Genomic DNA, 27,409 nt, shown 5'->3' on the forward strand with positions numbered 1-27,409 from the left:
CCAGACACAGCTGCTGGGGCTGCCCTCTCGTGGGGAGGGGCTTCCAGGGCTCCTGCATCTCGGGTGAGGCCTCCCCAGGCCTGTGCCCCATCTGTCCTTGGAAGCGTGGCATTTCCTTAGATTTCCGGTTGTTGCTGCCCTGGGAGCTGGGATCTCCCCAGAGAACTCGCAGGTGTAGACTGTGGGGCCTTTGGCATTGCGGGAGGGTGGGAGAGAAGCTGCTTCCATCTTCTGTGTTGGGTGGCGTGCCTGCACGTGGTTGGATTGCAGCACTTTTAGAATTAAAAACCCTGTGACCAGCAGCATGTGGCAGTTGTGCCGGGCGCCTGCACTCCTGAGTTTGAGTCAGGGTGGGGGCCTCCTCTAGGTGGGGGCATCTGTCTCGGCGTGCGAGAGGCTGTCAGTGCCTGGGCCCCTGCAGGCCTCTGCGCATCCTCAGACACCCCCAGGGAAGGATGCGGCCCATGGGATGCGGAAAGGAAAGCCACAGTGACACTCAGCACCACCCCGCATCCTGCCGGTGCTGGCCCCACACTGAGGGTCTTCCTGGGTCCTGGCTGGCCGCAGCCCCCATGGAAATCAAATCCCACAAAACGTTAACAGAGCTTATCTGAGTGGTGAGGTCACAGCAAGTTTTAGTTTTACATTCCAGGTTTTCTAATTTTATGTCGAAAACTATTAATTTTATATTTATCTCCGTTCCCAACCTGGGCCTCCCGGTGCTTGGGGCTGCTGGGTGGTGTTGGACTCAGTTTACCTGAGAGACCCGGGTTTGCCGCAAGTGCAGGATGGCAGCTTTTCCAGGAGGGTTAAGATGTGGTGCGGTTGGTGTGGTCTGGTGTGGTGGAGCGGGTACCACCCTGCACACACCCGGGCATGGGCGCCAGCGTGGAATCGAGGGCAGGCTCCCAGGTTTGCCTTGTGGGGCATGCCTTTCATCAATGGGGCAGTGTGGCTCAGCGGCGCCAATGGCAGGGGGCAGTCCCTGTGTCTGGACAGCGCGGGAAGGGCTGGGGCAGCCGGTGGGGAGGCTGTGTCCCGAGCTGAAGACGTGGGGCATCGGCTTCCTGCCGCCGACACCGCACAGCCTCACCCTCTCGCTGGGAGGTTGGAGGAGAGGCCAGGTCACTTCCTCTCCGCACAGGTCCCACGGTGCCCAGCCAGGCCAGGGCTTGATGGCCTCAGAAAGTCTTTGATTCTGATGTTTCCAGCAAGTTTGGACACCTGGTTCTTCTTAACCTGCCAGTGAGTGAGCTTCCCATCCTGTGCCCCGAGCCGGGCGATGGCACTGATGGCCATCCTGTGCAGGGGCACCCTGCATGCTTCTTGTTGCCCTGCCGGGAGATGCCCACCTCTGCCACAGCTGCAGTGACTCTCAGGGAGCCACTGGCTTACAAGAGTGCTGCAGCTTTCACAGGGAAATAAACTTCCTGACTTTTCTACCAAGGATTGGGACTTTTGTGATCCCCTTCAGGCTGTACATTTTAGAGGAAATTCTAAAAACTTGTCTGAAGTCATTTCCACTGTATAATTAGAAACAAGTCAAGCTATAAAAGTTGGATCTTAAACTATGCCTCTTGACTTAGAGATTACGGCTGCCATAAAAAGTTGCCTTTGGGAAGGACATGAACCAGGAGCTTTCACCTCAAAGGGTGATGATGGCCTGAGCATTTGCTTATGATGTTTAATGTTAACCTTCGTGGCTTTTTAGAATGCAGTGGGTTTATTTTTGTTTGGGGATGGGCACTTTAAGTTATAAAACTCTTAGCTTCTACCCTTCTCCTGGGTGACTGTTAAGGTTGGGATTTTCCACTCTGGGGGATTTTACTGTTCACACCAGGGGAAGTCAGGCACAAAATAAGAGGGAAGGAGGTGGTGCGGAGGAGACAGTGGCTGCCGCCTTGACAGAGCTCTCTGCCCTCCTGTTGTGGGGCAGGGAGGGGAGTTGGGCCCCTTCTAGCCTGAGCCCTGGTCACAGCCTGGGACGTGGGACCCTAACACTGACCAGGAAGGGTGCAGCAGCCCCGGCTCTGTTGCTGAAGCCCAGCTGTGGGTCAGGCCACCCTCCCAGAGCTCCCTGGGGGTCCCTGCATTTCCCAGGACCCCTGCAGTCAGCGACTGAGGAAGAGTGCCCAGGAGTGGAGGCCCTCAGGTGCGGAGTCCATCCAGGCCTGGCATGGGGCTGTGTCCACCTCCACGCGTGGGGGCCGGAGCGCTGACAGGGCACAGACGTGTGTGTTCTTGTTGCTGTGTAGAGAAGTGGGGAGTAGAACAGTCCCAAAAACAAAGCAGCGAGGAGAGAAAGTGGCACAGCCTCACTCTGACAGCCTGGGGATTTTCCTTTCAGGATGACACTGCTCCCTGCTCCCTCCACTTATCACCCGCAGCGGCATCAGAGTCCTCTTGTTCCTTTGCATCTGCCGTGCTCCACTGTGGGGCCTGAACACACACCTGTGTCCATCCTGGAGCCCCTCCTGGGGTCAGTCCTGGCTCTGAAGCTCCCCCCGGGCTGAACGGGCACATCCGCTTCACCCCACCCTGGGTGGGCCAGAACAGAGGCCCCACAGCGCCATGAGGTGTCCTGGGATCCTGAACTCTGGAATCCCACGCTTGCCAGTAGGTCAAAAGTTCTATGGTCCTTGAGATTATGAGTGAGTGTGTAAACCTAGGCCTGAAGTTACACGTTATTCAGCCAAATCGTGCTGATTTTCAGCTTTCGCTGAAGATTTACCTTTTCCTTGACGATCGTTTTATGGACTGGATGTTTATCTCATTCCTTCACCTATTCCTACAGTGAAAGCCTAATCCCGGTGTGGCTGTATTTGTAGGTGGGGCCTCTTAGGAAGAAATTAAGGTTAAACAACGTCATAAGTGGGAGCGGCCCTGAACTGATAGGACCAGTGTCCTTAAAAAGGAGACACAGAAGAACCCTCTGTCCGCCTCTGTGCTGAACACCCCCCAGAGAAGGGCTGTGAGAGCACACGGGGAAGGCGGCTGTCTGCAGGCCGGAAACAGCCCTCACCAGAGCCAAACTAGCTGCACCCTGATGACAGGCTTTTAGCTCCAGAACTGTAGGAAAACCAATTCCTGTTGTTTAGGCCCCCAGGCAGTGGCGTTTTATTATAAGCAGCCCCAGCAGAGAAGTGGGGTGCCCCGCGTTACATACCACATACCTAAGAATGTGGAAGTGACTTGCAGCTGGCTGATGGGTGGAGGCTGGCGGAGTTTTGAGGTGGGTGCTAGAAAGAGCCCCGATGGCCGTGAAGCAGTTGTTAGTAGAACTATGGGTGTTAAAGGCGTTGTTGGTGAGGGCTCAGAGAGAAGAGCATTGTAGGGAGAGCTGTGGTCGTAGAGAACACACGTACCCCACGAACAGAACACTGGTAGAAACGTGAGCATTAAAGCTGATTCTGGTGAGGAACGTGCCTGTGGAATGCGAGGAAAGTGGTTCTTGTTATAAAGTGGCACGTACTTGGCTGGACTGAGTTCTAGCATTTTGTGGGAAGTGGAACTTGCGAGTGATGAAATGGATGTTTTGCTGGTGAGACTTCTAAGCAAAGTGTTGAAATCCTTGCTTCTCCTTACTGCTTATAGTGAAACGTCAGAGGAGAGACATACATTGAAGGAATTGCCAAAAGAAAAGGAACCAGAGCTTGAAGATTTGGAAAATTATCAGCCTATCCACATTGCAAAAAATGAGAAAGTGGGCCGGGCACAGTGGCTCACGCCTGTAATACCAGCACTTTGGGAGGCCGAGGCGGGTGGATCACAAGGTCAGGAGTTCAAGACCAGTCTGGCCAAGATGGTGAAACCCCATCTGTACTAAAAATATAAAAATTAGCCGGGCATGGTGGCGGGCACCTGTAATCACAGCTACTTGGAAGGTTGAGGCAGAGAATTGCTTGAATCCGGCGGGCAGAGGTTGCAGTGAGCCAAGATCTTGCCACTGCACTCCAGCCTGGACGACAGAGCGAGACTCTGTCTCAAAAAAAAAAAAAAAAAAAAAAAAAAAAAGAGAAAGTGTCTGGACAGACTTGCATGCGGTGGAACCATTTGATGGGGAGACTGGGTGTGAGCCAGGAGCCCAACCAGGAAGCCCTCCTCAGCCGAGGCCAGAGTGGGGATGGGACCAGGCCCGCAGAGACACTGTCAGCTTGGCCTACGGAGAACAGGAGGTAGCGCTCTCCAGCGCCTGGCATGCTTCATCTTTCCAGAAAGGGGAGAGTGTGCCTGGGGGTGATTCAGAGGTAATTGGGTACCTCTTCCACCACAGGCACAGGGCAGGGCTGTCTCCCCCTGGGTTTCGGAGGGTGGGGCCGCTGAGAGCTGGGAAAGAGGCCGGGCCTCTGGGCAGAGCGTGGAGCCGAAGAGGATTGTCCCCAGGCCGCCAGGTCTCAGGGCTTTGTCTTGCTAGATGTGTGACTTGCTTGGGACCCGTCTCCCCTCTCTTCCTTCTGTGACCTGCCTTTTGCAATGGGGAGTTCCATCCCATGCCTGTTCACCGCTGTATTTTAGAAGATCATGGCTTGCCTGGCTTCGCAGCTTCTTGACTGGAGAGCAGGTCTGCTTTAGGAGAAGTTGTGCCTTGAGTCTTACCCATTTCTGATTTAGACGGTAGTTAAATGAAACTTTGGCTTAGACTTTAGAGTTGATGCTGGAATGGGTTAAGACTTTTGGGGCTGTTGGGATGGAATTAATGTATTTTGCATGTGAGGACATAAATTTTGGAGGCTAGGATTGAATGTTATAAACTGAATGTTTGTATCCCCTAAAACTCGTATGTTGAAGCCTTAGCCCCTGGTTTAGTTGTATTTGGAGAAGGGGTCTCTAAGGAAGTTAAGTTTAAGGTTAAATGCAGTCGTAAGGGCAGAGCTCTGATCTGATGGGATTCGCACACATACAAGGAGAGACATCGGAGGGCTCACGCTGTCCACAAGCACAGCAGGAAGTTCATGTGAAGATGCAGCAAGAAGGTGGCTGTCCACAAGCCCAGAAGAGAGCCCTCACCAGAAACTGAATGTGGTGGCACCTTGATCATGGGCTTCTAGCTTCCAGAACTGCAAGAAAACAACTTTCTGATGTTTAAATCATTTTGTCACAGCAGCCCTAGAGGCTAAGGCAAGCCCTCATGGCAGGACCACAGGTCTGAGACGCGATTTTTCTCATCCTGCGGCAGGCATGAGCACATGTGGGTCGTGTGCCTTCCAGCTCTCCAGGCTGTGCTCCAACCCTTTCTCTCGCCCCCTTCCTCTCTGTCACTGGTGCCTTCTGGAAGATGACTTCCCCTTGGGGAGCATTTCCTGCAAAGACTCACAAGTTTAAAACAACTGAGGGTATTTCTCTGTACTTGAGAGCCAGGAGAGGATGAGAGCTGGTCCTGCCCTGATGTTGTGAGGCCGCTCCTGCCTCAGACCCGGGGGCCCTCAGGAATGGTTTCCCCAGCACTGTTGTAGTTGTATGGCAAGATCACTCTGATGATTTTAGGAGCTGATTTTACTTTTCCTACCTCTTTTAACTGCTTCCAAAAGATGAATCTGGCCAAGAAGAGCAGGGGCTCATTCACTCATTTACTCACTCATTCCTGGTGCTTGAGTTTATTCCTGAAGGAAGCTGGCCAAGGGTTGAGAGAAAACAACTTTGATTTTTCTCATGTCTGCCCAGAAAACCTCCTTTGTGGACTGATTCTCCTTCTGTGCCTGGAAGAAACCGGGATAATCCCAGGACTTTTCTGGTCCCTTCTAGGTAATTCCGTGTCTTCCACTAATGTGGCCCCAAGCAGGCTGGGCTTGTTGATTAGTATAGGTCCAGCAAAACAGTTAAAACTCTACTTGTCTTCCGCATGTGAACCTCTTCCCAACCTCACCTGGTGCTGTGGCAGGTGGGAGGCTGGGTGCCAGGCTGGCTGCTGCCCCCTGGGTCCTCCCCCACTGGTAACTATGGCTTCCAACCCTCCGGTGGGAGGAGCAAGAGGGATAAAAGGTAAGGACAGGAGAGGTTCTGCATGGCTGGCATGGCAGAGAGCTGGCACATAAGGCTGGCAGGGAATCCAGGGGGCTCCAGGGGCATTCTCATGGTCTCCTGAGTGACCACTGTACCCTGGGGTGTCTCTGCCACAATTCGCCAACTCAGGCGGTGCATCCTCTCCAGCTGGTCCCTTATACTCACTTCCTTAGCCCCAGGTGGCCGTAGTACCTCTAGCCTCTTGCCAAGGTCTGCCCTCACATCTCTAGGAACCCTTCTGGGCAGGATTTAAGACATCCCAGGCCAGTGTTCAGGCAGTACGACCCCACCTGGTCCACAGGAAATGTGCACCTTTGATCCACTGGGTTAGCGTTAATTTCTGCATGCAGCCCAGTTGCCTACTGGGAGCTCCAGGAGTCTCCTTTTGCTCTTTGCATTTCTTGAGTGTAAGAGGGACACCGGGTCTCAGTGCCCCCCACCAGCCTCAGGAGGCTCACAGTAGGCGTTTGCAGGCCTCGTGAAACCCCTCTTGGAATGAAGTGAGGAGAAAGTTGTCCATCCCTCTCATGGTGCAGGTGGGGTGGGGACAGACTGAGAGTGCAACCGCCCCCCCCAGGGAAGCCCTCCTGTCAAACTTGAACTTCTGTCATCTTCAACACCTCCTCTACCTAGGTCACCCAGAATTTCACTTGGGAACAATTGGCACTTCTTGTCCTGGGGCCTCAGCTAAAATTCAGACTGGAAAAGTTCCATATTAACGTCCTGTTCTAATGCAAGCAAAAAAAAAGAGCTGCTATGGTCTTTGCTTCCCGGTATTTAGAGTCTAGTGGGAGAATACTGACTACTTAACACAGTCTCTTCCATTTTTAATATGTAACTGGGACATCCTTCTACTGATAACAGCCAAAACTTCAAGATAAAATATTTTAAGCCTTTAAAAATACATTTATGGGCTGGTAGTAAATTAAGGAATACTCAGAGACAAAAACTAAGTGAAGCTGAGAACCCAGAGATAACTTTATTAAAGGACATTATTAAAGATATACTTAACGCAGAAGGAAGAGAATTCCAAGTGGAAGATTTGAGATGCAAGAGGGAATGAAGAACAAGAAGGTGGTGACTATATGGGTAAATCAGATCAAATCAAACATATTGTGTAAAATAATGATGGTGATATAAGAATTTTAAAAAGATAAGTATCTAGTCATAATGATGAGTTAAAAAGTTCTAAGATTCTTGTATTAACTTTGGAGGATGGTTATCTAATTTATAATAAAATTTTCAGGATAATCAACCGTAGAAATGGGGTTGAAATTTCAAACTAATGGAAAGAAAAGAGTGAGAAAATATAATCAGTCAAAAGGAAAAGACTAGGAAGGGAAGGGAGAAAAGAAACACAAAAGAGGTGGAACAAAAGTCCAAATATATCAGTAACTACAATAAATGTAAATAGAATAAACATAACAATTAAAAGATAAAGATTATTAAAGTAGATTACTATATGCTGTTTACAGAAAACACATCCACTCTCAGGTACAGAAGGGATGAAAGTAAAAGGATGGGAAAGGGTATACTGGGGAAATATAAACTGAAGAAAATATGATGAATCTATATTAATGTAAAAAAAATTGATTTTGGGGTAAAAAGCACCACTGGAGATAGAGAAAATCAATACATAATGATTAAACAATTCATTTCATCAAGCAGATAATATAATTTTGAATTTTTAAGCTTTCCATAACATAATTTCAAAATCTATAAAGTAAATATTGACAGAACTATAAGGAAGAATATATAAATTCATCATCAGAGAAAAATATTTTAAATACTGTAACTCAGGATTTTATAGAAGAAGTAAATAAAAGCCAGTAAAGGTTATAGAACATTTGAACAATGCAAAGGAAAAAAAAAGGTTAATTTAGTGGACATACATAAATCAGTACACCCCCAAACTACAGAATTCATGTATTTTCAAAGCCCACATGGAACTGGTAAATATATGGAAACCTTACTGGCCAATAAAGCAAGTCTCAGTAAATTTCAAAAGATAAAATATTGAAGAATAATGAGGTGGGAACTCAATGCAAATAAACTAGAAATCCGTAATAACAAGATAACTTGAAAACCCTTATATTTGGAAATAAATAAACACACTTGTAAATAACGCATAGGTCAAAGAAGAAAACATGATGCAATTTAGAAATATTTAAAATGTGTGGGATGTAGCCAAAGCAACACTTAGAAATAAATAATCTTAAGTGTTCATGTATAAAAGAAGAAAGGCTAAATATTAATGAGCTAAGCATTCAATTAAGTAGTTCTGATAAATAACAGTAAAATAAAAAGACGGTCAAATAAGGAAAATAATAGAAGATATTGATGAAATGGAAAAGAAACATACAATAGAGTTCTTTTAAAATGATAAACTTTACAAAGATCTGGGAAACTGATCAAGGAAAAAAGAATAAGCAATATTAGGAATATAAAGAGAAGCTCTTATGAACAAATTAATGCCAATAAATTTGAAGTTTGAAAACATAAATGAAAAAATTCCTAGAAAATATAACTTATTAAAACTGACTCAAGAAGAAATAGAAAACCTGAATGTCAGAGGACCATTAAAGAAATTGATTTAGTTGTTTAAAATCTTTGCACAGAGAAAGTCTAGGCTCAGATAGCTTTAAAGCAATTTCTACCAAATAGTAAAGAAAAAAAAATTCCATTCTATTGAATCCTGTGATGTTGAATTGGAATTGGAGGTATTGGTGTGAACTCATGGTTTTCAATATATAAAGAGAGACATAAATATGTATGTAAAATGTGTGTACACTCACCCCCCCAGTCCCCCTCCACACACACTGTCACCTGAGAGGGCCTCGGAACAGTGACACCCCAGCAGCAGCAATCACGCTTAACATTCAGATGTTGGTTTCTAAATGCTTCTTGCCATTAAAAGGAATTAGGGCTTTTGGAGGCTCTTTCAAGAGCTGGAGCAGACGAAGTACAAGGTACTTTATACTTACCTCACGCCAGAAAGCAAGGCAGTGGTCACCAGCAATGAAGATGTGTCACAGGACACAGAAGCCATCTTGAAGGGGCTCCCACTGGCCATGTCTGGGACAATTTAAGCATTAAAATGAATAATGATAGTAATGGGCTATACCCCAGTGAATAAAATATGATTTTATAGGGTCACACTTATATAAATGAATGAATAAATAAGTAAATAAGTTTTTCCTCACAACAGGCTAATTAATGACTATAAGAAGAGAGATGACTATAGAAAGAAGAGGTGAATTGCAAATCAAATTTGGTAACCACTACAGTCATAATTCAGGCAAGAAATATCAATTAGTGCTAAAATTGGTGGTGAAAATGGGGTGAGACAGAATTTTTGTAGTCTCGAACAAAATATCTATTAATTATGAAGCAGAAAAGCCCAGCATTCACTGTCCTAAGTGATCGATCTGACCCTGCCAATAGTGGAATAAGCCGGCATTGTGCACCACCCAACAGGATGCGTGAGTGGAGCACGGCATTGCTTTGCTGATACTCCGGCTGGAGGCGCATAACTTCAGTCAAATCACGAGGAAACACCAGACAGACCCAAACTGAAGGGCAGTCTGCAAAATAACTCACCTGTAATCTCCAAAAAACCCGGCAGGCCATGAAAGCCAAGGAGATACTGGAAAGGATGGAGAGGTGGCAGGGACTAAGGCAGCATGGTGATGGCTGCTGCCGCGGTCCAGCACCACCTTGGCTAAAAGGATGTTATTGGGACACTGGTGAAACTCATCCATGGACAAGGGGTATCTGGGCGCTTTATATTATTATTATGGCTTTTCTGAAAGTTTGACACTGTCTGAAAGCATAAACAGGAGGAACAAGGAAAACCAAAATGGAGAAGTTGCAGGGTGTTTATACGAGCTCTGAAGTGAGTCCTTGGTGGGGGGGAGCGCAGCTAAGCCCCGGCCACTCCCACCTGGGAGGAGCTGGGGGGAAGAGCAAGTGCCCAGGGAGGCGGGGGAGAACGGGAGGTCGTGGGCATGCAGTGGGCCCTCAGCATAGCCGGATGTGGGACAGCATTGTATGCATTTGAGGTCACGGGCACGCGATGGGCCCTCAGCATAGCCAGATGTGGGACTGCATGGTGTGTATTTGTATGTTTGTGAGGCAAGTCACGTCTTTTAGGAGCACTTGTCATGTTGGGCAGCTGGGCCTTTTGCAAAGAGAAATATAAGAATGACCAACACCTTCCTCAGCGCCCATCACGACCACCCTGCCCCATAGACACGGTCTGAGCTGCAGTGTGTGGTCAAGGGCACAGAGGAGTGGGCAGCACTGGCCGTGGGGACTGGAGAAGCCAGCCTGGTGGGGCTTGAATATGGCACGGCCAGGCAGTGATGCTCTGTGGGCCTTGCTGGGGGCACCATCCGAGGCTCGGCACACCTGTAGCTTTTGAAGGCCATGCCCTCCTTCTGGGTCTCTTGTCTTCACCCCTCAGGAGGTCTTCCCCGGCCTCATTTTTAACATCACAGCCTCTGCCCCTCTGACCTGACACTGCCCCCTCTGCTGCTCGTTCTCTCCTAGTGCTTAACTTGTGTGGTGCTGGGCTCTGTTCCCCTCCTTCTCTGTTGTATGCCCAGGACAGGGGTTGGCAGTGACAGATCCTGAAGACGTGGATGACCACGCAGGCGAACGAAGGCTGATGTCCTTCAGGAGGCCCCAGGCATTGGACACCAAAGGCCCTGAGACATACTCAGTTCGGTCTGCATCTGTTGATGGTAAATATTGCAGGACTGATGGCCACTGACTGCCTGTAGTGATGTGTGAGGACTGTGAAGGCAATGGTGATTCACAGGCAGGTCAGTCCCATGTAGGTGTTAGTTGTAAATTCATAGTTACATAACTTAATAAATTTACTTACAAATTCGTTATTTATAAACAAATCAGAGACTCTGACACCTGAGCTGGCGCTCCTCGTTGATGTGAAAGTTGGCAAGCGAGCATCCATACCTGTGGGTAGACGGCAGAGGACTCAATGAGGGTTCGGTGCCCTCTTCCGCGGTAGGAGAGGCCAGCGGGGCTGCTCGTGAAGGCTCCCTGGGCGTGCACCACGGCACTGTATTCTGCCTGAGGGCGTGGGCCAGGGCTCTCTCCGGCTGCGGCTGCATGGGGTTAGTGGCCTGCAGTGTTGCCTGCTCACTCATCTGTACACCTGTGCACTGCACACTGATTCACTGAATATTTGATGGTTAAACAGCACCCAGCACAGTTTTTTGGGTTTTGTTTTACAAAATGTTTCTTGAACCCTTGGCTTGTCCCTGCTGTGCTTTTCTTTGATATGTTGAAATGTAACAAGAATGCCCAAATAGTTTGCTTATGCCAGATGTTTTGCATCATGAAGAGAATATGGATTTGCAATGTGTGCAAGTATTCTTCTTTCCCCAGAGAGCTATTTTTGGTTGCATCTTCCATGATAACATGGGGTTCCAAGGCTAGGGTGTGTTTTCCTCTGCAGGACGAGCGTGCGACTCTGGTGACCGCAGAGCCCCCCCGAGGCTCCCGGGTTCTGTGATCTCAGAAAGTGGTTAGATGCGCATTCTCTTGACCAGAGAAACACGTGGGCACTGCCAGCTGCAGCCTCCCCAGTCTCCGCGGGCTCAGAGGAAATGCATTTTTTTGTGGTTCATTTTGCGCTGTAAGGAAGTGTGAAATCTCTAAAGCTCTCCGATGCTTTTTGAAAAATCTAGAAATTCTTGCTATAGGAAATTCAACAACTTGACGCAGTATAAGTCTTACGGGTGCCCCCCGTTTTATAAATATCGTGTCTGTGTGAAATGAGTGTGTTTATTTATACTCCTGATGCTTTTTCTTGCTGAGGGGAATTTGGGACTTTGAAGGGCATTTTAAACCCCCTCTGCCCCACAAGTTGTGGATTTTGGAAGGACACTCGCCCACCCAGCACTCACTTGCTGGAACCCCTTCTCATGTGCTGCTTCTCTCTGCCCTCAGTGAGCACCTCGAATGCATTCCCTCACACTCCGTTAAATATACACCCGCCCGTGTGTCAAGAGCAGCACGGCACAATCATCCGCTTCTCACACTCTTCCTCACACCCTCTCTCTTCCTGGGCATTCTGTCTTAACCCCCCCAGCCTGGTGCCTGCTGTTTGCTGGGATGCCTGAGGGCTCTCCGGGACCCTCACAGTCCTGGTTCCCTCCCACCCACAGCCTGACAGGGCAGCTTTGTCCCACAGGGTGGACTTGCCTGCTTTGCAAGGCTGGGGCGCATGCTCCTTGCAGATGAACAGACCCACATCTAGGCAAGCACGCAGCACAGCCTGACTCAGGAGCTGAGGCCTCCCACTGCACGAGCCTGAGCCCCCTGGCTCCCTGGGCTCCCTCTGTGGGCACTTGCTTTGCTCTGAGTGTTTGTCACCTGCCTGAGTGCTCCTGATGCCTCCTGGGCCACTGGGGAGAGCTGTGCTTGTCCCACGCTCCGGCACAGAGTGTCCGTCCCAAGTGTTTCCTTTAAACCTTTCCTGTACAGAAGCTGGGACAGAATTCTGTGCGTCCCAGTGCAGAACACACCTGCTCAGAAAGTAACTGGGTGGTGCAAATACAACTTGTAGCCATCAAGAATCACTAAATGACATTTTCTTCCAGAATGTACATATCACATTTCATCTTCAAAAGGCCAAACGGTTTTGTCATCCAGTTCTTGAGAAGTGAAGGAAGGGAGAGTTTGAATATTTGAAAGCCTTGAGGCTGTGGTCCCCTCATTTGACGTAAAACTTGCAAAGGCATTTGTAGAAACGGTTGGGGTGTGGGAGCAGGGGTCAGAGGTGCCCTCCTGGGAATGTCTTGGCTCTGAGAGCACTGCCCCGTCCTCCTGGGCCCTCGCTGGTGCCCCGTCCTCCTAGGCCCTCACTGGAAGCCCCGTCCTCCCGGGGCCTCACTGGTGCCCCGCCCTCCCAGGCCCTTGTTGGAAACCCTGCTCATTTACTTCCCTTGTTACTGTTGTGCTGCATTTCCTGGATCCACAGTCAGGTCAGGCAATTCTGGCGAAAGCAGGCGTCAGGGAAGGGTTGGGTAGACGTCCCAGGCTTCTCAGAGCATCCCATCCAACTCCTCCATCCAACTCCTGGATGGGAGAGTGTCTTAAGGGTCTTCAGGAGGGAGCCTGAGCTGGGAGCAGGGGCAAGTGAAATCAGGTTCAAGGGAAATTTTCATCAAGGTTATCCACCACCCCTAGGACCCTCAGAGTCTCACAGTGGGTGCAGCCCCAGGCAGGTGATGGTGCCGAGGGGACAGCCCCCAGGAAGGTGCAGGTGATGAGGGGACAGCCCATGGGAAGGTGGGGGTGATGGGGGGACAGCCAATGGGAAGGCGGGGGTGATGGGGGGACAGTCCATGGGAAGGCGGGGGTGATGGGGGGACAGTCCATGGGAAGGCACGGGTGATGGGGTTGGGGACAGGTCTTGGGAAGGCATGGGTGACAGTGTGGGGTGGAGGGGCAGCCCACGGGAAGGTGCAGGTGCCCGTGGGGGAGGGGGACACGGAAAAGTACGGGTACGTTCCCATCATGCTTGTCCGACCTCCCTGGGTGGCTGGAGGAGGAAGTGATCCAGAGGAGGCCTGCCTTGGAAGTACCCAGATCACAGAGGCTGGGCCTGGTGCGGAGCTCTCGGCTGACCTTGGGCCCGGCTTTGCGGGGCATGTCAGTTAGGGCTCTGCAGTAAAACACAACTGACCGGAGACAGATATGGGGAGGCTTACTATGAGCAGGTGGCTCAGACAACTGCAAGCTGGAGACCCAGGAGAGCTGAGGTGTAGTTCAGTCCAAGCCCAGAGGCCTGAGGGCCACGGGCGCTGGCGTAAATTCCCGCCCGTGGCCGGAGAAGGGGAGATGGGCTGATCCGGCTCAAGCTGTGAGTCAGGAAAAAGGGGTGACTCCTCCTGTCTAGTTGTCTCCAGCCCCCCCACGGACTGCCCAGCCACACTGGGGAGGACCGCTGGCTTCACCTAGCCCATGGATTCAAATGGGACCCCCATCTGGAAACACCTCCCAACACAGAAGGCAGGATTATTTAATCAGAGCACCTGGTGCTGCAGGTGGTTGACGTGTGACGTCGGTCAGCACACTGGGCCTGTGTCCTCATTAGCTCGAGGGCCGGCTGTGACTGCCAACAGCAGCTGCCTGAGTCGGGGTTTCAGCCCAGCCCTGCTCTAGGCTTTCTGAGGGAGTCTCTGGGGCTCTGAAATAATGGGCTTGCAGGTGGTGGGAATTCTGCATCCCATTCCCTGGGCAGGTGCAGCAGGGACTGGCAGGCTGCCTCATGCATGGGTCCCTGTGTGTCCCACAGTAGGACTGAGTATCTGGGCCCACCTGTCCTGGGCTGACCTGTCCTGGACTCAGTGTCCAGGACTGTGGAACCGACTCCCGTGGTCGCTGTTGAAGCCCTCTGTGGTGAAATGCTCCCAGGAGCTGCAGATTGCCAGGCAGCTTTACTTAGGACGATTCCCTAGAAGGAGTCCTAAACCGAGTCAGCCTGGGGGCCGCCTGCTCCCGTCTCCCTTACGCCCCTGTCTGTGGAGTTCTGTCCCTTCGAACGAGGATGCTTAGGGTCGATGTGCCTGTTAAGGACTGGGTGAAAACGATGGAGAAGAAAGGGATCCCGGGCCTTCCTCTCATTTGGCTGCTTTCACCACTCAGGCCTTGCTGAGGGCTCTGCGGAGAGGCAGGGCAGTCCTGCCACTAGGGACCTTCATGAAGCACCCACGTTCCTTACCACCTTCTCCAGCCCTCACAGGAAGGAAGCGGCAGGGTTTCTGCTGGTTGAGCTCCTCCTCCAGGCTTCCTGGATAGGAAGCAGTGGTGCTGCTTAGCACACAGCCCCTCAGGGCCTTCCCGCCTCCCCCAGGGCTGGGGTAGGCTGGGGGGGCCACCCCTGCTGATCCATCCCTTGGCTTCTGGGCCCAGCTCCCCTGACTGCACAGAGGGGATTGTGGAGCTGTGGGCTGGGGCCTCATGGAGGCATGTCCTTCTTCCCAGCCAAGGTGCTGAGATCCTGACTGTCACCTGCCCCAAATCCAGGCTGGGCCCTGTCCGCCCTGGGATGGGTCACAGGAGGCCTGAGAACCGGGTCCAGGCTGTGGTTTGGGTGAAGGACAAAGGGACGTCTCTTCTGCCCACTTTGCCTGTTCTGCTTCTTCTGTTTCTTCATCTCTCCTCCTTTTCAGCTCCCCCTAGGCCCAGCTCCCTGTCCAGCACTGAAGACCTGAAATGGACCTTACTCAGCCCTGCACACAGCAGGAAAGTTCAGCCGCAGTCGCTGCACAGGGCTGGGGTGTGTGATCTCCAATTGCAGGGCTGACTTCCCATCCTCCATCTGCACCGCCTCACCTGCCCCTACCAGGGAATTGGCTTCAGGGGACTGGGAGCAATGTGGCTTCATTTCTGGGCATCACGGCATCACCCAGACACAGCTGGACCCACCTTCTGGCTGATCCTTCACCAGGGACAGTGGGTCAGACCAAGTCACAGGTCCAGGTGCCCGTGGTGGGGGCCAGATGAGGTGGCCTTGGGTTCCCGGTGACACCTTGCTCTCAGTCTCCTCTGTGTGAAGAAACAGAGGGCCCTGAGCAGGACCCCATGGGAAGCCTGAGCCTCCAAGGGAGCCACTCTGCTCCAGCCCTTGCTGTGGGCACAGGGTCACCCAAGGCCTCGGTGCTGACTTCACATTCTCGCTATTCCAGATGAGCCCCTTCTTGGTTGCAGTGAACTCTGCAGCCGTGGGCGGAGGGCTGGCAATGGCCCTGAGAATCTCTAATTTGGCTGAGGTTCTGCGCGGTAGGCAGAGTGCTGCCAGGACACAGAGGGTGCCCAGGCTACAGATTCGGGTTCAGGCCCAGCCCTGTGGCCTGTTCACCTCTGAGAGGGCCGCCCTGCCCGCGCCTGGCTCGGTCTCATCTGACACGCGGCCCTCCAGCTTCTCACTGCCCGCAGGGCGGGCCCTGGGAGTGATCCTGGCAGGGCCCCTCTCTGTAGACCCTGCAGGACCAGCAGGCCGGGCGGTGGCTGGGAGGCAGGGGACAGGTTGGCCTCTGCAGTCTTGGGTGCACAGAGCTCCTCCCGCCCTGGCCCTGTGGCCCCCTCCTGCTGGCCCAGCTGTGCCTTGTGAGGGCCACGGTGATGGCCCATCCTTCTCACCAGCCTCCAGGAACGACACCGCTCTCCCAGCTCCCTTCCTCCCCAGCCCATCACCACCGGCAACTGCGTGGCGTGGGTTGGGGGGAGTCTCTCCCTGCATCACAGAAGAGGAGACTGGAGCTGGAGAGGTGGGGGAAGGGGGCTTCCTCCCGGGGCGGACCCTCAGGTGGGACCCCCAGGCGCAGGGAGGGCGGGGGGACCTGGGGAGGCCGCGGCCGGGTCCGCCCGCCTCGTGTGCACCTGGAGCGCCCGCGCGGACCCGGAGCCCCCTTCCCCGCCACGCGCCTGGCGCTCCCGGCGCTCCTGGGGCTCCTGGCGCCCTGCCCGGGCGGGCGGGGGCGGGAGCGCTGCTCGCACGCGAGGCCTGGCGGGGCCCCATCGCGTGACGGCGCCGGCGGCTGCGGGGGAAGTGGGGGGAAGTGGGGGGAAGTGGGCGGGCGCCCGCGGGGGGGCACGCGATGCTGGGAGAGGCGCTGTCCCCGCCCCCGCCCCCGCACGTAGGAGTTTCTCGGGGAAAAAGCCGGGGCTGCCGGTCTGCATTGCTGGTGGGGCGGGGTCGGCTCTGATGCGGGGGCGACCCCTGCAGTGGGGTTTGGCTGCACCGGCTGCCTGGGTGGTGGGAGTCTGTGCGCGGGTGACGGAGGCTGCGCCCCCAGCCGCGCCGCCCCAGCCCCCTGGACCTCGGCGGGGAGCGCCCAGGGCCAGCACGGGGGTCTCGCAGGGCGACCCCAGCAGCGCCTATGTGGGGCCGCTTCTGCCCGGGTCTCTCCCCGGGCTCGGGGTCATCTGCTGGGACATCCAGGGTGCCTCTTGCACTGGCTTCTCCTGGGTCTGCACTTGGGAGAAAGATCTTGATTTTCATTGTTAAAAGCCTTCAGCTTTCTGAACATGCATGTTGTATGAACTGTGGAGTCTCTGGCTGAGCCTGGAGGGCAGGAGGCTGAGATGCTGGGGTTTCCAGGTGGGAAGAGGCCGCCCCTATCCCAGGGAAGCCCCCACCTCGGCGGACTGTTCATGCTTCCTCGGAATCGTCCTGCTTTGGGGCCGAAGAAAAGGGGCCTTTCTTGTTACATTTAGTGCAGTGAACAAAAATCCAGTTTTTACCAGGTATGGGAGTTCAGGGAGAAGTGAGGGCTCAGAGACCAGGGAGGGAGGGGGACAGAGAGACCAAGTCCCAAGGACGCCCCGTGCCACTGTCTCCTGGCTCCTGGCTGCCTCACCGCCTCACTCAGGCCCTTGCCCCCGAAGGACACCTTAGCTTGTCAGCATCCCTGCAGCTGGCCCCTCAGATTCTGAATCAGTGGCTCCCAGTGGTCTTTCTGGTGGAGGGTGGGGTGGTAGCCCAACCCAGCGGCCGGTTCCGGGGTCCTGGCCTGACGGGGAGCAGGTTAACCCAGCGTCTGAACTCCACCTGTGCTCACCACGGCCTGGGGACACCACAGACACTGGTCCTGGGGGTCTGGGGGCCCAGGGACTGCGGGATGAGGAGAGCTCAGAGGAAAGCGTGAACCACGTTGACTAGCGGGTGGATGACTTCACGGAAGTCCAGGAGGATGACCAGGAGCAGGAGACAGTGACCCAGGGTGAGGTTCAGGCCACAGCATTTCAGAGCACTCTCAGGTGACACAATGCCACTGGGGCTGGAGAGTGGAAGTCCAGCCCGCCCTGAGTGAGACATTAAGCTTTTATTCAAGTACTTATTCTATTTCTTAAAATATCCAGCAGCCTTACGTCGTTTTGGGACTGTGATGGGCTACAAATAGACACACATGTACTTTTCGATGAGGCTGTGCCCCTCAAACTTGATTTTCTGTCTGGTTTGGGCTCTTCCTGAGCAGTAGGGTGGAGGCAGCCAGGAGTCTAAGCCTGGCGCAGTGGGGAGTCAGGGTGGTGGAGGGGCTGCTTTGGAAGCGGCTGTGTCTCCGTAACCCATGGAAGTGGGCGGATCCGGTGAAGAACGGCTGCCTGGTTTGGGCCACACCGGCGACCAGCCTGCCCTTGAACGGGAGCCCCGCACAGCCTGCCCACCACGAAGGATGGCGTGCTGGCCTTTAGGTGCCATCTCAAGGTCAGAACCCGTGGCAAGGTCGCATCTTCCTGAGCAGATACCACCTGGGGCTTCAGCTGAGGATCCGGGAGACATGGGAGCGGCAGGTGCCCCCCGGTCTCGCTGGGGTGTGCTTTGGTCCACGCACTGGGGCCAGCTGCTTGCCGGGACACCCTTGCCCCTCGGTCCTCTCAGAAGCTGGGGAGGGGCATCCCTCCCGTGTCTCCAGTGCTCATGAGGACACTGAGTGGGCAGTGGGCACCTGCACTGGGTTCAGAACTCAGCCCTCAGCCAGCTGGGAGGTGAACATGTCATCTGTCCCCTTCTGCACCCGAAAATGGAGAACGCACCGTCCTCAGGAGTGGGGGTGTCCTTAGGGGCTGTGTGCAGTCACCAGGAAGGGGGTGGGACTGGTGGCTGTTCTGGACCTGCCTTTTCCTGCCCTGCAGTGCTCTGCAGCCCCTGGGGGCGTGGGGCCTGGCCTGCTCCTCAGGGAGGGGGCTGCAGGGTTCCAGGAGGGAGAGGTGATGCGGGTGTGCAGGGCACAGAAGAGCCAGGTGGATGCGGGGGGCCTCGGCCCAGCCCTTAAAGGGGTGTAGCCCAACAGTGCTGTGGGTCTCATGAGAGGGGCCGCAGGGACCCCCTGGATGGCTTCAGGGGGATCTGGCAGGAAGCTGGACTTTGTCCCAAGACTGGGTGTGGGCTCTGGGGGGTTAGGCAGGAGGGGACAGAAAGCAGTTTCTGCGGAACAGAGTGGGGGTTGGGGTGTCCTCAGGTCATTCTCTGCCTCCATGTCCTGGTGTCCCCTGCCCCTCCTGGCTAACCTGGGACCTGTGTATTGGCTCCTCCTGGCCCACCTTGGACCCTCAGGACTGTGCTGTGGAATGCTGCGTGGCCTGCAGAGGGGTCAGTGCAGCCCAGGCCAGCTGTCAGGCGAGAACTGTGGGGTGAACGTGGGGAGGCACAAGAAAGATGTAAATGAAGAAGAGTGGCCAGGCCGGGGGTTGGGGTGCCTAACATGTCTGTTCTTCTCTGACAGTCGTGCAGGAGCAGAGCTCACGGCAGCCGGCGGCCGGTGTCCCCTCGCCCAGAGACAGCCGTCCTCTTGCAGGGTCTGCCGTGCTGGAGGGAAGGCTGCTGCTGGAGGTGAGTGCCACCCTTGGTACCTCAAACGCTTGACACTTGGTATTCCGTGTCACGCATGTTCAGACCCTCACCCAGGAGGCCCTTCGGTTGTGATCTTCGTAACTATCAGGACAAGTAGACTCCAGAATGTGTTGAAGAAGGGTGTCCCTGGGTCAGAGTCAGCCTCGGGTGTGAGCCTCGTGGGCTGGGACAGGGAAGGCAGCCTGAGAGCTCTCGGCCCTGTGTGCTGCATCAGAAAATCATCCTCATTCTGCACCGTCTGCTTTTGCTTGTCAATGAGAGAACCTTGTACAAAATTAAGCCTTTTTCCCCCCTAAAATGAAGGATATGGTAAAGTCTGCTTTGGGCTTCCCTGGTGTGGTTTCAATCTCGGGGTGGCCTATGTGACACCCTGGAAGCTCTGGGCCTGGGCAGGAAGCTCCGTGATGAGGGGGCTTTTCACCCCATCTCCCCCATCCCCCCGACTCTGAAGTGCTGGGTTTTCCTGTGCTGTAACACGGGGACTGTTACTCCTCTGGGAGGGGAGACTGTGGACCATTTTCCTAAACAACATAAGATGGTGGTGTGGAGCCTGCGGGGTGAATCCATTCGCCATTTTGAAGAAAAAGGGGGTTGCTGCCTCCACCAGTGGCTGGAGAGACATGCGGCTGGGTGGTCCCAGGATGGGGCTGGGTGGGCTTGCAGGGAGGAGGTGGGGACAACATGGCACTTCCTGGGTAACAGGGTGGGCTCCAGCCAGAACTCAGGACCCCTGGGTGGGGCAGGAGGGCACCAGCCAACCCGCTCCAGATGAGGGTACTGGGTCCCGGATGGCAGGCTGCCCCACAGCCAGCAGCCTCTGGTCTCCCGCGGAGCTGTGCACCCCTGGTGCGTGGGAGAGGCTGCTCAACCCCCGCCGCAGGTCCTCCTGTGTGTCTCCAGGTCAGTTCACAACCCCCAGCTCGCTCTGCCCCACCCTGCTAGTGAATGGGTCCTAGCTCCTGGGGCCTGGGAAGCCTGGAGCCTAGGGGAGGGAGGCCTGGGCCTGGTTCCCTGCTACTGGACTTGCCGTCCTGCTCCCAGCAGCGTGGGATATTTTGGAGCTACCCTCAGGGCGGACTCTCCAAGAAGGCTTTGGAAGAGGCACGGAGGGTCGGGGTCAGGGTCTGCCCGCCCGTCTGCTCCTGGCACTGTGGCCCTCCTGCTGCCCGGCCTGACTCCCCTGCCTGGCCAGAGCACTGGTCACACTCACTGTGTTTCGGGGGAGGTTGAGTAGTTCCTGAAGTCTCAGTCCACCGCATCTGGTTCATGTCCTCTGGCCCACAGAAGTTTCTGGAAGTTTTCTTAGATTGCATCTGGTAGGTCATATGGTGAGGGTTCCTCACTGCATTGCTAGGGCAGTGAAAAGGATTATATGCTCTTTTTGAAGCTTAAAAGTGTTCAAACAGGGCAAAATAAGCAAAGCAAGCAACAGCAACAGCAAATCCCAGCTTTTAATTCTAATCTTCAATCTCTTCACAATAAACTGAAAAAAGGGAAGTTTATGGCAGGGCACCCTAAATCCATAAACAGCCTTGAGCTGGCACAGGCTTCAGAGTGGCTGTGGCCATGGTCTGTTGATTTAAAATGAGGAAGTTAAGGATTGGAGCCACCAGGTGCCCTTTGGGGCTGAGCTGGACCCAGCATTTCTGTTTGTTTGTTTGTTTATTTATTTGAGATGCTCCACACGTTCAGAGAAACTTTAGTAATGATTTAGAAATGACTCCTGAGAGTGTAGTCTGGACCCGGCGTTTCTTTGTCTTGAGTTCACTGGCTTGTCCTCCAAGCCCCTGCCTTCTCCAGGGAAGCCAAGACAGATGGGCCACAGCCTGTGGCTTCCCCTGGTGCACATCTTGGTGCAGGTGCTAACAGTGGGAGGATGGAGGAATGGGGAGAGGTGGGAGACTGGAGAGGGAAACAAGGGGGAGGGATCCAAAGAGATGTGAGCACCCAGAGCAGGCCCCGAAATGCCTGTACGATACGAGTCAGAGGTTTTCATTCTATTTTTTAGGTGGGCTACAGGGCTATTGGGTTTAGCAGGACTCACTAGTGCCACGGATGTGGTCTCTCTCAGGCTGGGATGCTGTCACTGACTGCTTAACTTCAGCTAGAATTCAAGTGTATGGTTACTGCAGGGGACATTTTGTAACACTTATTTAAAAATTTACGTACACTAAAGTTCATTCTTTTCAGCATTCAGTGATGTGACTGACACTGTCATGAAGATTCGGAGCCATCCCATCCCTAGACATTTCTCCTCTGCTGCTGTTTTCAGTCACAGCCCCCTGCCCCTGGCCATGGCTGATGTGTGCTCTGTCCCTGCAGCTCTCCCATGCCTTTCTGTGGTTGTCCTGCACACGGAGTCACACGCATGGCCTTTGGAGGTCAGCTTCACTCAGCACAGTGCTCTTGAGATTTGCCCACGGTGCTGCGGGTCACCAGCTGGTTTCTTGTTATTGCTACGGGTTAGGGTTAGGGCGCATCCACGGTGCTGTGGGCCACTGGTTTGCTTCTTGTTATTGATGAGGTATGGACCGACTCCCTGTGTCATTCAACTTTTGAGGGATACTTGGGTTGTCTTTAGGTTTTGGTGTTTATGAATAGAGCTGCAGTAGACATTCACGTACAGGTGTTTCTATGAGCGCAGGTCTTTGTTTCATGAATAGTAAGCATGTTTTTAACTCGTATCCCCCAGCAGTGAATGAGTGTTTCAGTTGTTCAGCATCTTTGGGTTTGCACTTGGTATTACTTTTTTCAAAGCCATTTTAATACTGGAATCTTGTTAGGGCTTTAGTTTGGATTTCCCTGTGACTAACAATGCTGTGTATCTTTTCATGTGCTTATTTGCATCCATGTGTCATCTTTGGTAAATGGTCTTTCAGATCTTTTGCACATTAAGAAAACCAGGTCATTTGCTTGTTTTCTATACAGTTGAGAGAGCTCTTTATATATTCTGGAAACATGTCCTTTCTCATATGTATGATTTATAAATATTTTCTCCTAGTCTGTGGCTTGTCTTTTTATTCTCTTGACAGGATATTCCATTTTGATTAAGTTTAATGTATCAATTTCTCTTTTTGTAGATTGATTTTGTTGCCACATTTCATTACCTAACCTAAGGTTACAAAGATTTTTCTTTTATGCTTTATTCTAAAGTTGTATAGTTTCATGTGCTACATTATGGTCTATGATCCACTTTTTGTTAACTTTGGTATAAGATGTCTGAGACAGGGGTCAAGGTTTATTGTTTTTGCATGTGACTGTCCTCAGCACTATGTATTAGAAAGACTATCATTTCCATACTGAATGGCCTTTATACCTTTGTGAAAAATCAATTGGCTGTATTTTTGTGGATCTGTTTCTGGACTGTGTATTCTGTTCTATATATCTGTATTTTAAATCTTTCAGTAATACCGCATTATCTTACCTACTGTAGCTTTAAAATAAGTCATGATATCAAATAGTGTGAATCTTTCAATTTTGTTCTTCCTCAGAATTGTTCTGGCTCTTCTAGTTCCTTTGTTTTTCCATACAAATTTTAGAATTAGCTTATTGACTGATATCTACAAAAATCCCTGCTGGGATTTTGATTGAGATTGTGATATATCAGTAAGTCAATTTGGGGAGCACTGGCGTTTGAACAATACTGACTCTCCCAGTCCATGAACATGGTATGTGTCTCTATTTAAGTTTTCTTTCATTAAGTTCATCAGTGTTTTGTAGTTTTCAGCATACATATCCTGCATATTTATGTTAGTCATGTTTAAGTTTTATATTTTTGTTCTTACTGTAAATGAGACTTTTTTTAATTTCAATTTTTAGTTCATTCCTAGTGTATAGAAGTACAATTTATTTTTCTAGGTTGACTTTGTATCCTATGACCTTGCTAAACTCATTAGTAGTCCTGGGAGCTTTTTAAAATAGATTCCATGGGATTTTTTAAAACATAGATTTTATTAGGAGTCTCCAGAGAGACAAAACCAATAGGTTGTATGTGAGGGGCCTTATTAAAGGAATTGGCTTACAAGATCACAAAGACAGACAAGTTTCACAATAGGCTGTCTGCAAGCTGGAGAACCAGAGAAGCTGGTAGTGTGGCTCAGTCCAAGTCTGGAAGCCCCAGAACTAGAGAAGCTGATGATGCAGCCCCTAGTTCAAGGTCAAAGGCATGAGAGCGCCCAGGAGGCCACTGGTGCAAGTCCTGGAGTCTAAGAGCTGAAGAGCCTGGATTCTGATGCCCAAGGGCAAGAGGAGAAAAAGACATCATTCCCTGGAGGGGAGAGAAAGAGAGAACAGAAGGCAAATTCTCCTCTCCTTGTGCCTGTTTTCCCAACTGGGCCTCCAGCCAATGGAATTGACCCACATTGAGGCTGGTTCTTCCTCTCTCAGTCCACTGAACCACATGCCAATCTTCTCTGGAAACACTCTTAGAAATAATTCTCCACCAGCCGTCTAGGCATCTCTCAATCCAATCCAATTGACACTTGAAATGAACCATCACGTAGATTATAACTGTTGTCTGAGAATAGAGACAGTTTTATATTTACTCTTTCAATCTACGTGCCTCATTTTTCTTTCTTATTGCGCTTATAGGATGTCCAGTACAGTGTAGAATGGGAGTGGTCAAAGAGGCCATCTGCCTTGTTCCTGATTTTAGGGGGAGACCTTTAGTCTTTCAACATTCAATATATGAGCTTAGATTTGCTTTTTTTTTCTTTTTCTTTTTTGAGATGGAGTCTCACTCTGTCACCCAGGCTGGAGTGCAGTGGTGCAATCTCGGCTCACTGCAACCTCCACCTCCCGGGTTCAAGCAGTTCTCTGCCTCAGCCTCCCAAGTAGCTGGGATTACAGGCATCCGCCACCACACCCAATTAATCTTTTATATTTTTAGTAGAGATGGGGTTTCACCACGTTGGCCAGGCTGGTTTCGAACTCCTGACCTTGTGATCCACCTGCCTCAGTCTCCCAAAGTGCTGGGATTACAGGTGTGAGCCACTGCACCCGGCCTGCTTTTTTTAGTTTTGTTTTGTAAATGCCTCATATCAGATTAAGAAATTTCTCTTTTATTCCTCGTTTTCTGAGAGTTCTTATTGTGAATGGATGCTAAATCTTGTAAAATACTTTTTCTGCATTTATTGAGATGATCATGGTTTTTCTTCTTTAGACTGTCAATGTTGTGCATTACATTGATTTTAAAATGTTGAACTAACCTTGCATTCTTAGGGTAGATCTCATTTATATTTTGCCAAATTCAATTTGCTAATATTCTGTGGGGACTTTTGTGCCTATGCTCATGAGAAATACTTTTTGTGGTTTTCGTGTAATGTTTTTGTGTGATTTTGATGAGTTCGAATATCATGGTAATGCTGGCTTCTTAAAATTAATTGAGGGTTTTCCCTTCTCTTCTATTTTCTGGAAGACATGGTGTAGGAATTGGTATTATTTTTCCCTGAAATGTTTGGTAGAATTCATTAGTTAAAACATCTTATCTGGGAGTTTTTTTTGTTAGAAGATTTTTAAACCATGAATTCAATTTCCTTGAACTGATGAAGTTATCTATTCTTAGGTGAATTGAACTAGTTTGTGTCTTTCAAGGAAATTGGTTCATTTCATCTACTTTATTGAATTTGTGATCAGAGTTGTTCATGACATTACTATGTTGATCTTTCAATGTCTGTAGGTTCTGTGGTGATGTCTGCTCTTTCATTTCATTGGTAATTTGTGTCTTCTCTCACTTTTTCCTAGTCAGTTGAGTTAGAGGTTTATCAAGTTTGCTGATTTTTTTAAAAGAAGCAGCTGTTAGTTTTATTTTTTATTTTCAATTTTATTGATATCTGTTCTTATCATTATTATTTTCTTTTCTTTGATTGGTTTGGATTTAATTTCCTCTTCTTTTTCTAGCATTTTAAGGTGGAAGCTTAGATTATTGAATTTGTCTATTTGTCCATTTTCCATTTCATTACTTTCCACTCTTCTTGTTTGTAATTTATTTCCTTCTACTTGCTCTGGTTTTAAATATTTTATTTTTCTTTAGATACTTAAGATGGAAGTTTAAATCACTGATTTTTTTTATTAACCATTCTTGCTCAATAATGTAAGCATTTAATGCTGTAAGCTTCTTTAAGCACCTTTAACAGTATTACCCAAATTTTGGTATGCTCTGTTTTCATTTTCATTTAGTTCAAAATGGTTTCTAATTTTCCTTGGAACTTTCTCTTCAACTTGTGTTATTTAGAAGTATGTTGTTTAACTTACAAATATTTGGACATTTTCCAGGTGTATTGATGCTATTGAATTCTGGCTCAATTTTGTTATGGTCAGAGAATATACTTTTTATGGATTTCTATTCTTTTATATTTGTTAAAGACGATTTTAATATGGTCTGTCTTGAGGACTGTTTCACTGCACTGGGAAAATAGGAGTATTCCACTGTCATTGTGTGAGTTATTCTGTAAACATTAATTATATCCAGTTGACTTGTTGTGTTCAAGTTATCCTTGATTTTCTGTCTAGTCTCAACCTGAGAGAAGAATGTCAACATCTTAAAGTACAATTGTGGATTTTTATATTTCTCTTTTTGGTCCTTTCAGATTTTGCATTATGTATTTTGGAATTCTGCTGTAGGGTACATACTCATTTAGGATATTACTATGTTTTCTTCATGAACTGACCCTGTGTGTAAAATGCCTCCTTATTCCTGGTAGTTTCCCTTGTTCTGAAGTCCACTTTGTCTGGTACTAATATTGCATTCCAGCTTTCTTTTCTTTTCCTTCCCTCCCTCCCTCCCTTCCTTCCTTCCTTCCTTCCTTCCTTCCTTCCTTCCTATAAATACAGACAGGGTCTTGGTCCGTCACCCAGGCTGAAGTGCAGCAGTGTGATCATAGCTCACTGTAACCTTGAACTCCTGAGCTCAAGAGATCCTCCCACCTCAGCTTCTTGAGTAGCTGGGATCCAAGCATGTACCACCATATCCAGCTAATTAAAATTCTTTTTTATAGAGATAGGGGTGTCCCTTGTTGCTGAGGATAGTCTCGAACTCTTGGCCTCAAGCAGTCCTCCCACCCCAGCCTCCCAAAGTGTTGAAATTACAGGTGTGAGCCCCCACATCCACCGCCAGCTTTCTTTTGATTAATGTTTGCTTGGAGTATCTTACTCCATCTTTTTACTTTTAGTCAATTTATGTCATTATATTAAAAGTTTGTGTTTTGTTGGCAGTGCGTAAGTTGGGCCTTGATTTTTTTTTTTTAATCAAGTCTGACAATCTCTGTCTTCTAATTGGTGTGTTTGGGTCATGTATCACGTGTGCTGACCCTGTATGTAAAACGTCTCCTTATTCCTGGTATTTTCCCTTAGTAATCATTGATATTATTGGATTTAAGTCTACTGCTTTATTATTTTTCTATTTTTTTGTTCTCCTCTTTCATCTTTTCTGCCCTCTCTTTGCTTATTGGAATATGTATTGGTATTACATTTTAGCTTATCTATGGGCTTTTGGGGGTATGTTTTCTTATTTTTTAGTAGTTGCTGTAAGGATTATAATATGTAAATCCTACTTTTAACAAAGTTAAAATTTTACTACTTCAAGTAGAACCTCAAAACCTTAAGCCACATAAATCCTCTTACACTTTTGCCTTATATTTGTCATATGTATTACGTCTATATACATTAAATCCTCCAGACAATATAATTTTTTTTGAGATGGAGTTTTGCTCTTACCACCCAGACTGGAGGCATGATCTTGGCTCATTGCAACCTCCACCTCCTGGGTTCAAGGGATTCTCCTGCCTCAGTCTCCCAAGTGGTTGGAATTACAGGCATGCACCACCACACCCAGCTAATTTTCATATTCTTAGTAGATGGGATTTCACCATGTTTGCCAGGATGGTCTTGAACCCCTAACCTCAGGTGATCTGCCTGCCTAGGCCTTCCAAAGTGCTGGGATTACAGGTGTGAGCCACCATGCCTGGCCCAGACAATATAGTCAGAAATATTTTAAATAACTTGAGTTTAAAATAGTATATA

General features: G+C 50.2%; 1 protein-coding gene across 1 annotated transcript in view; it reads left to right on the forward strand.

Moving 5' to 3' along the window:
* AHRR (aryl-hydrocarbon receptor repressor) overlaps positions 1-27,409 on the forward strand; it is a 110,154-nt gene that overhangs the window by 31,271 nt on the left and 51,474 nt on the right. The window contains exon 4 of the mRNA XM_025387341.1: positions 19,263-19,369. Within this exon, the coding sequence (XP_025243126.1) occupies positions 19,263-19,369 (107 nt within the window). The remainder of the gene's footprint in view (positions 1-19,262; positions 19,370-27,409) is intronic.

This window comes from Theropithecus gelada, chromosome 6 (assembly GCF_003255815.1).
Source record: "Theropithecus gelada isolate Dixy chromosome 6, Tgel_1.0, whole genome shotgun sequence".
In the NCBI taxonomy this organism is placed as follows: Eukaryota; Metazoa; Chordata; class Mammalia; order Primates; family Cercopithecidae; genus Theropithecus; species Theropithecus gelada.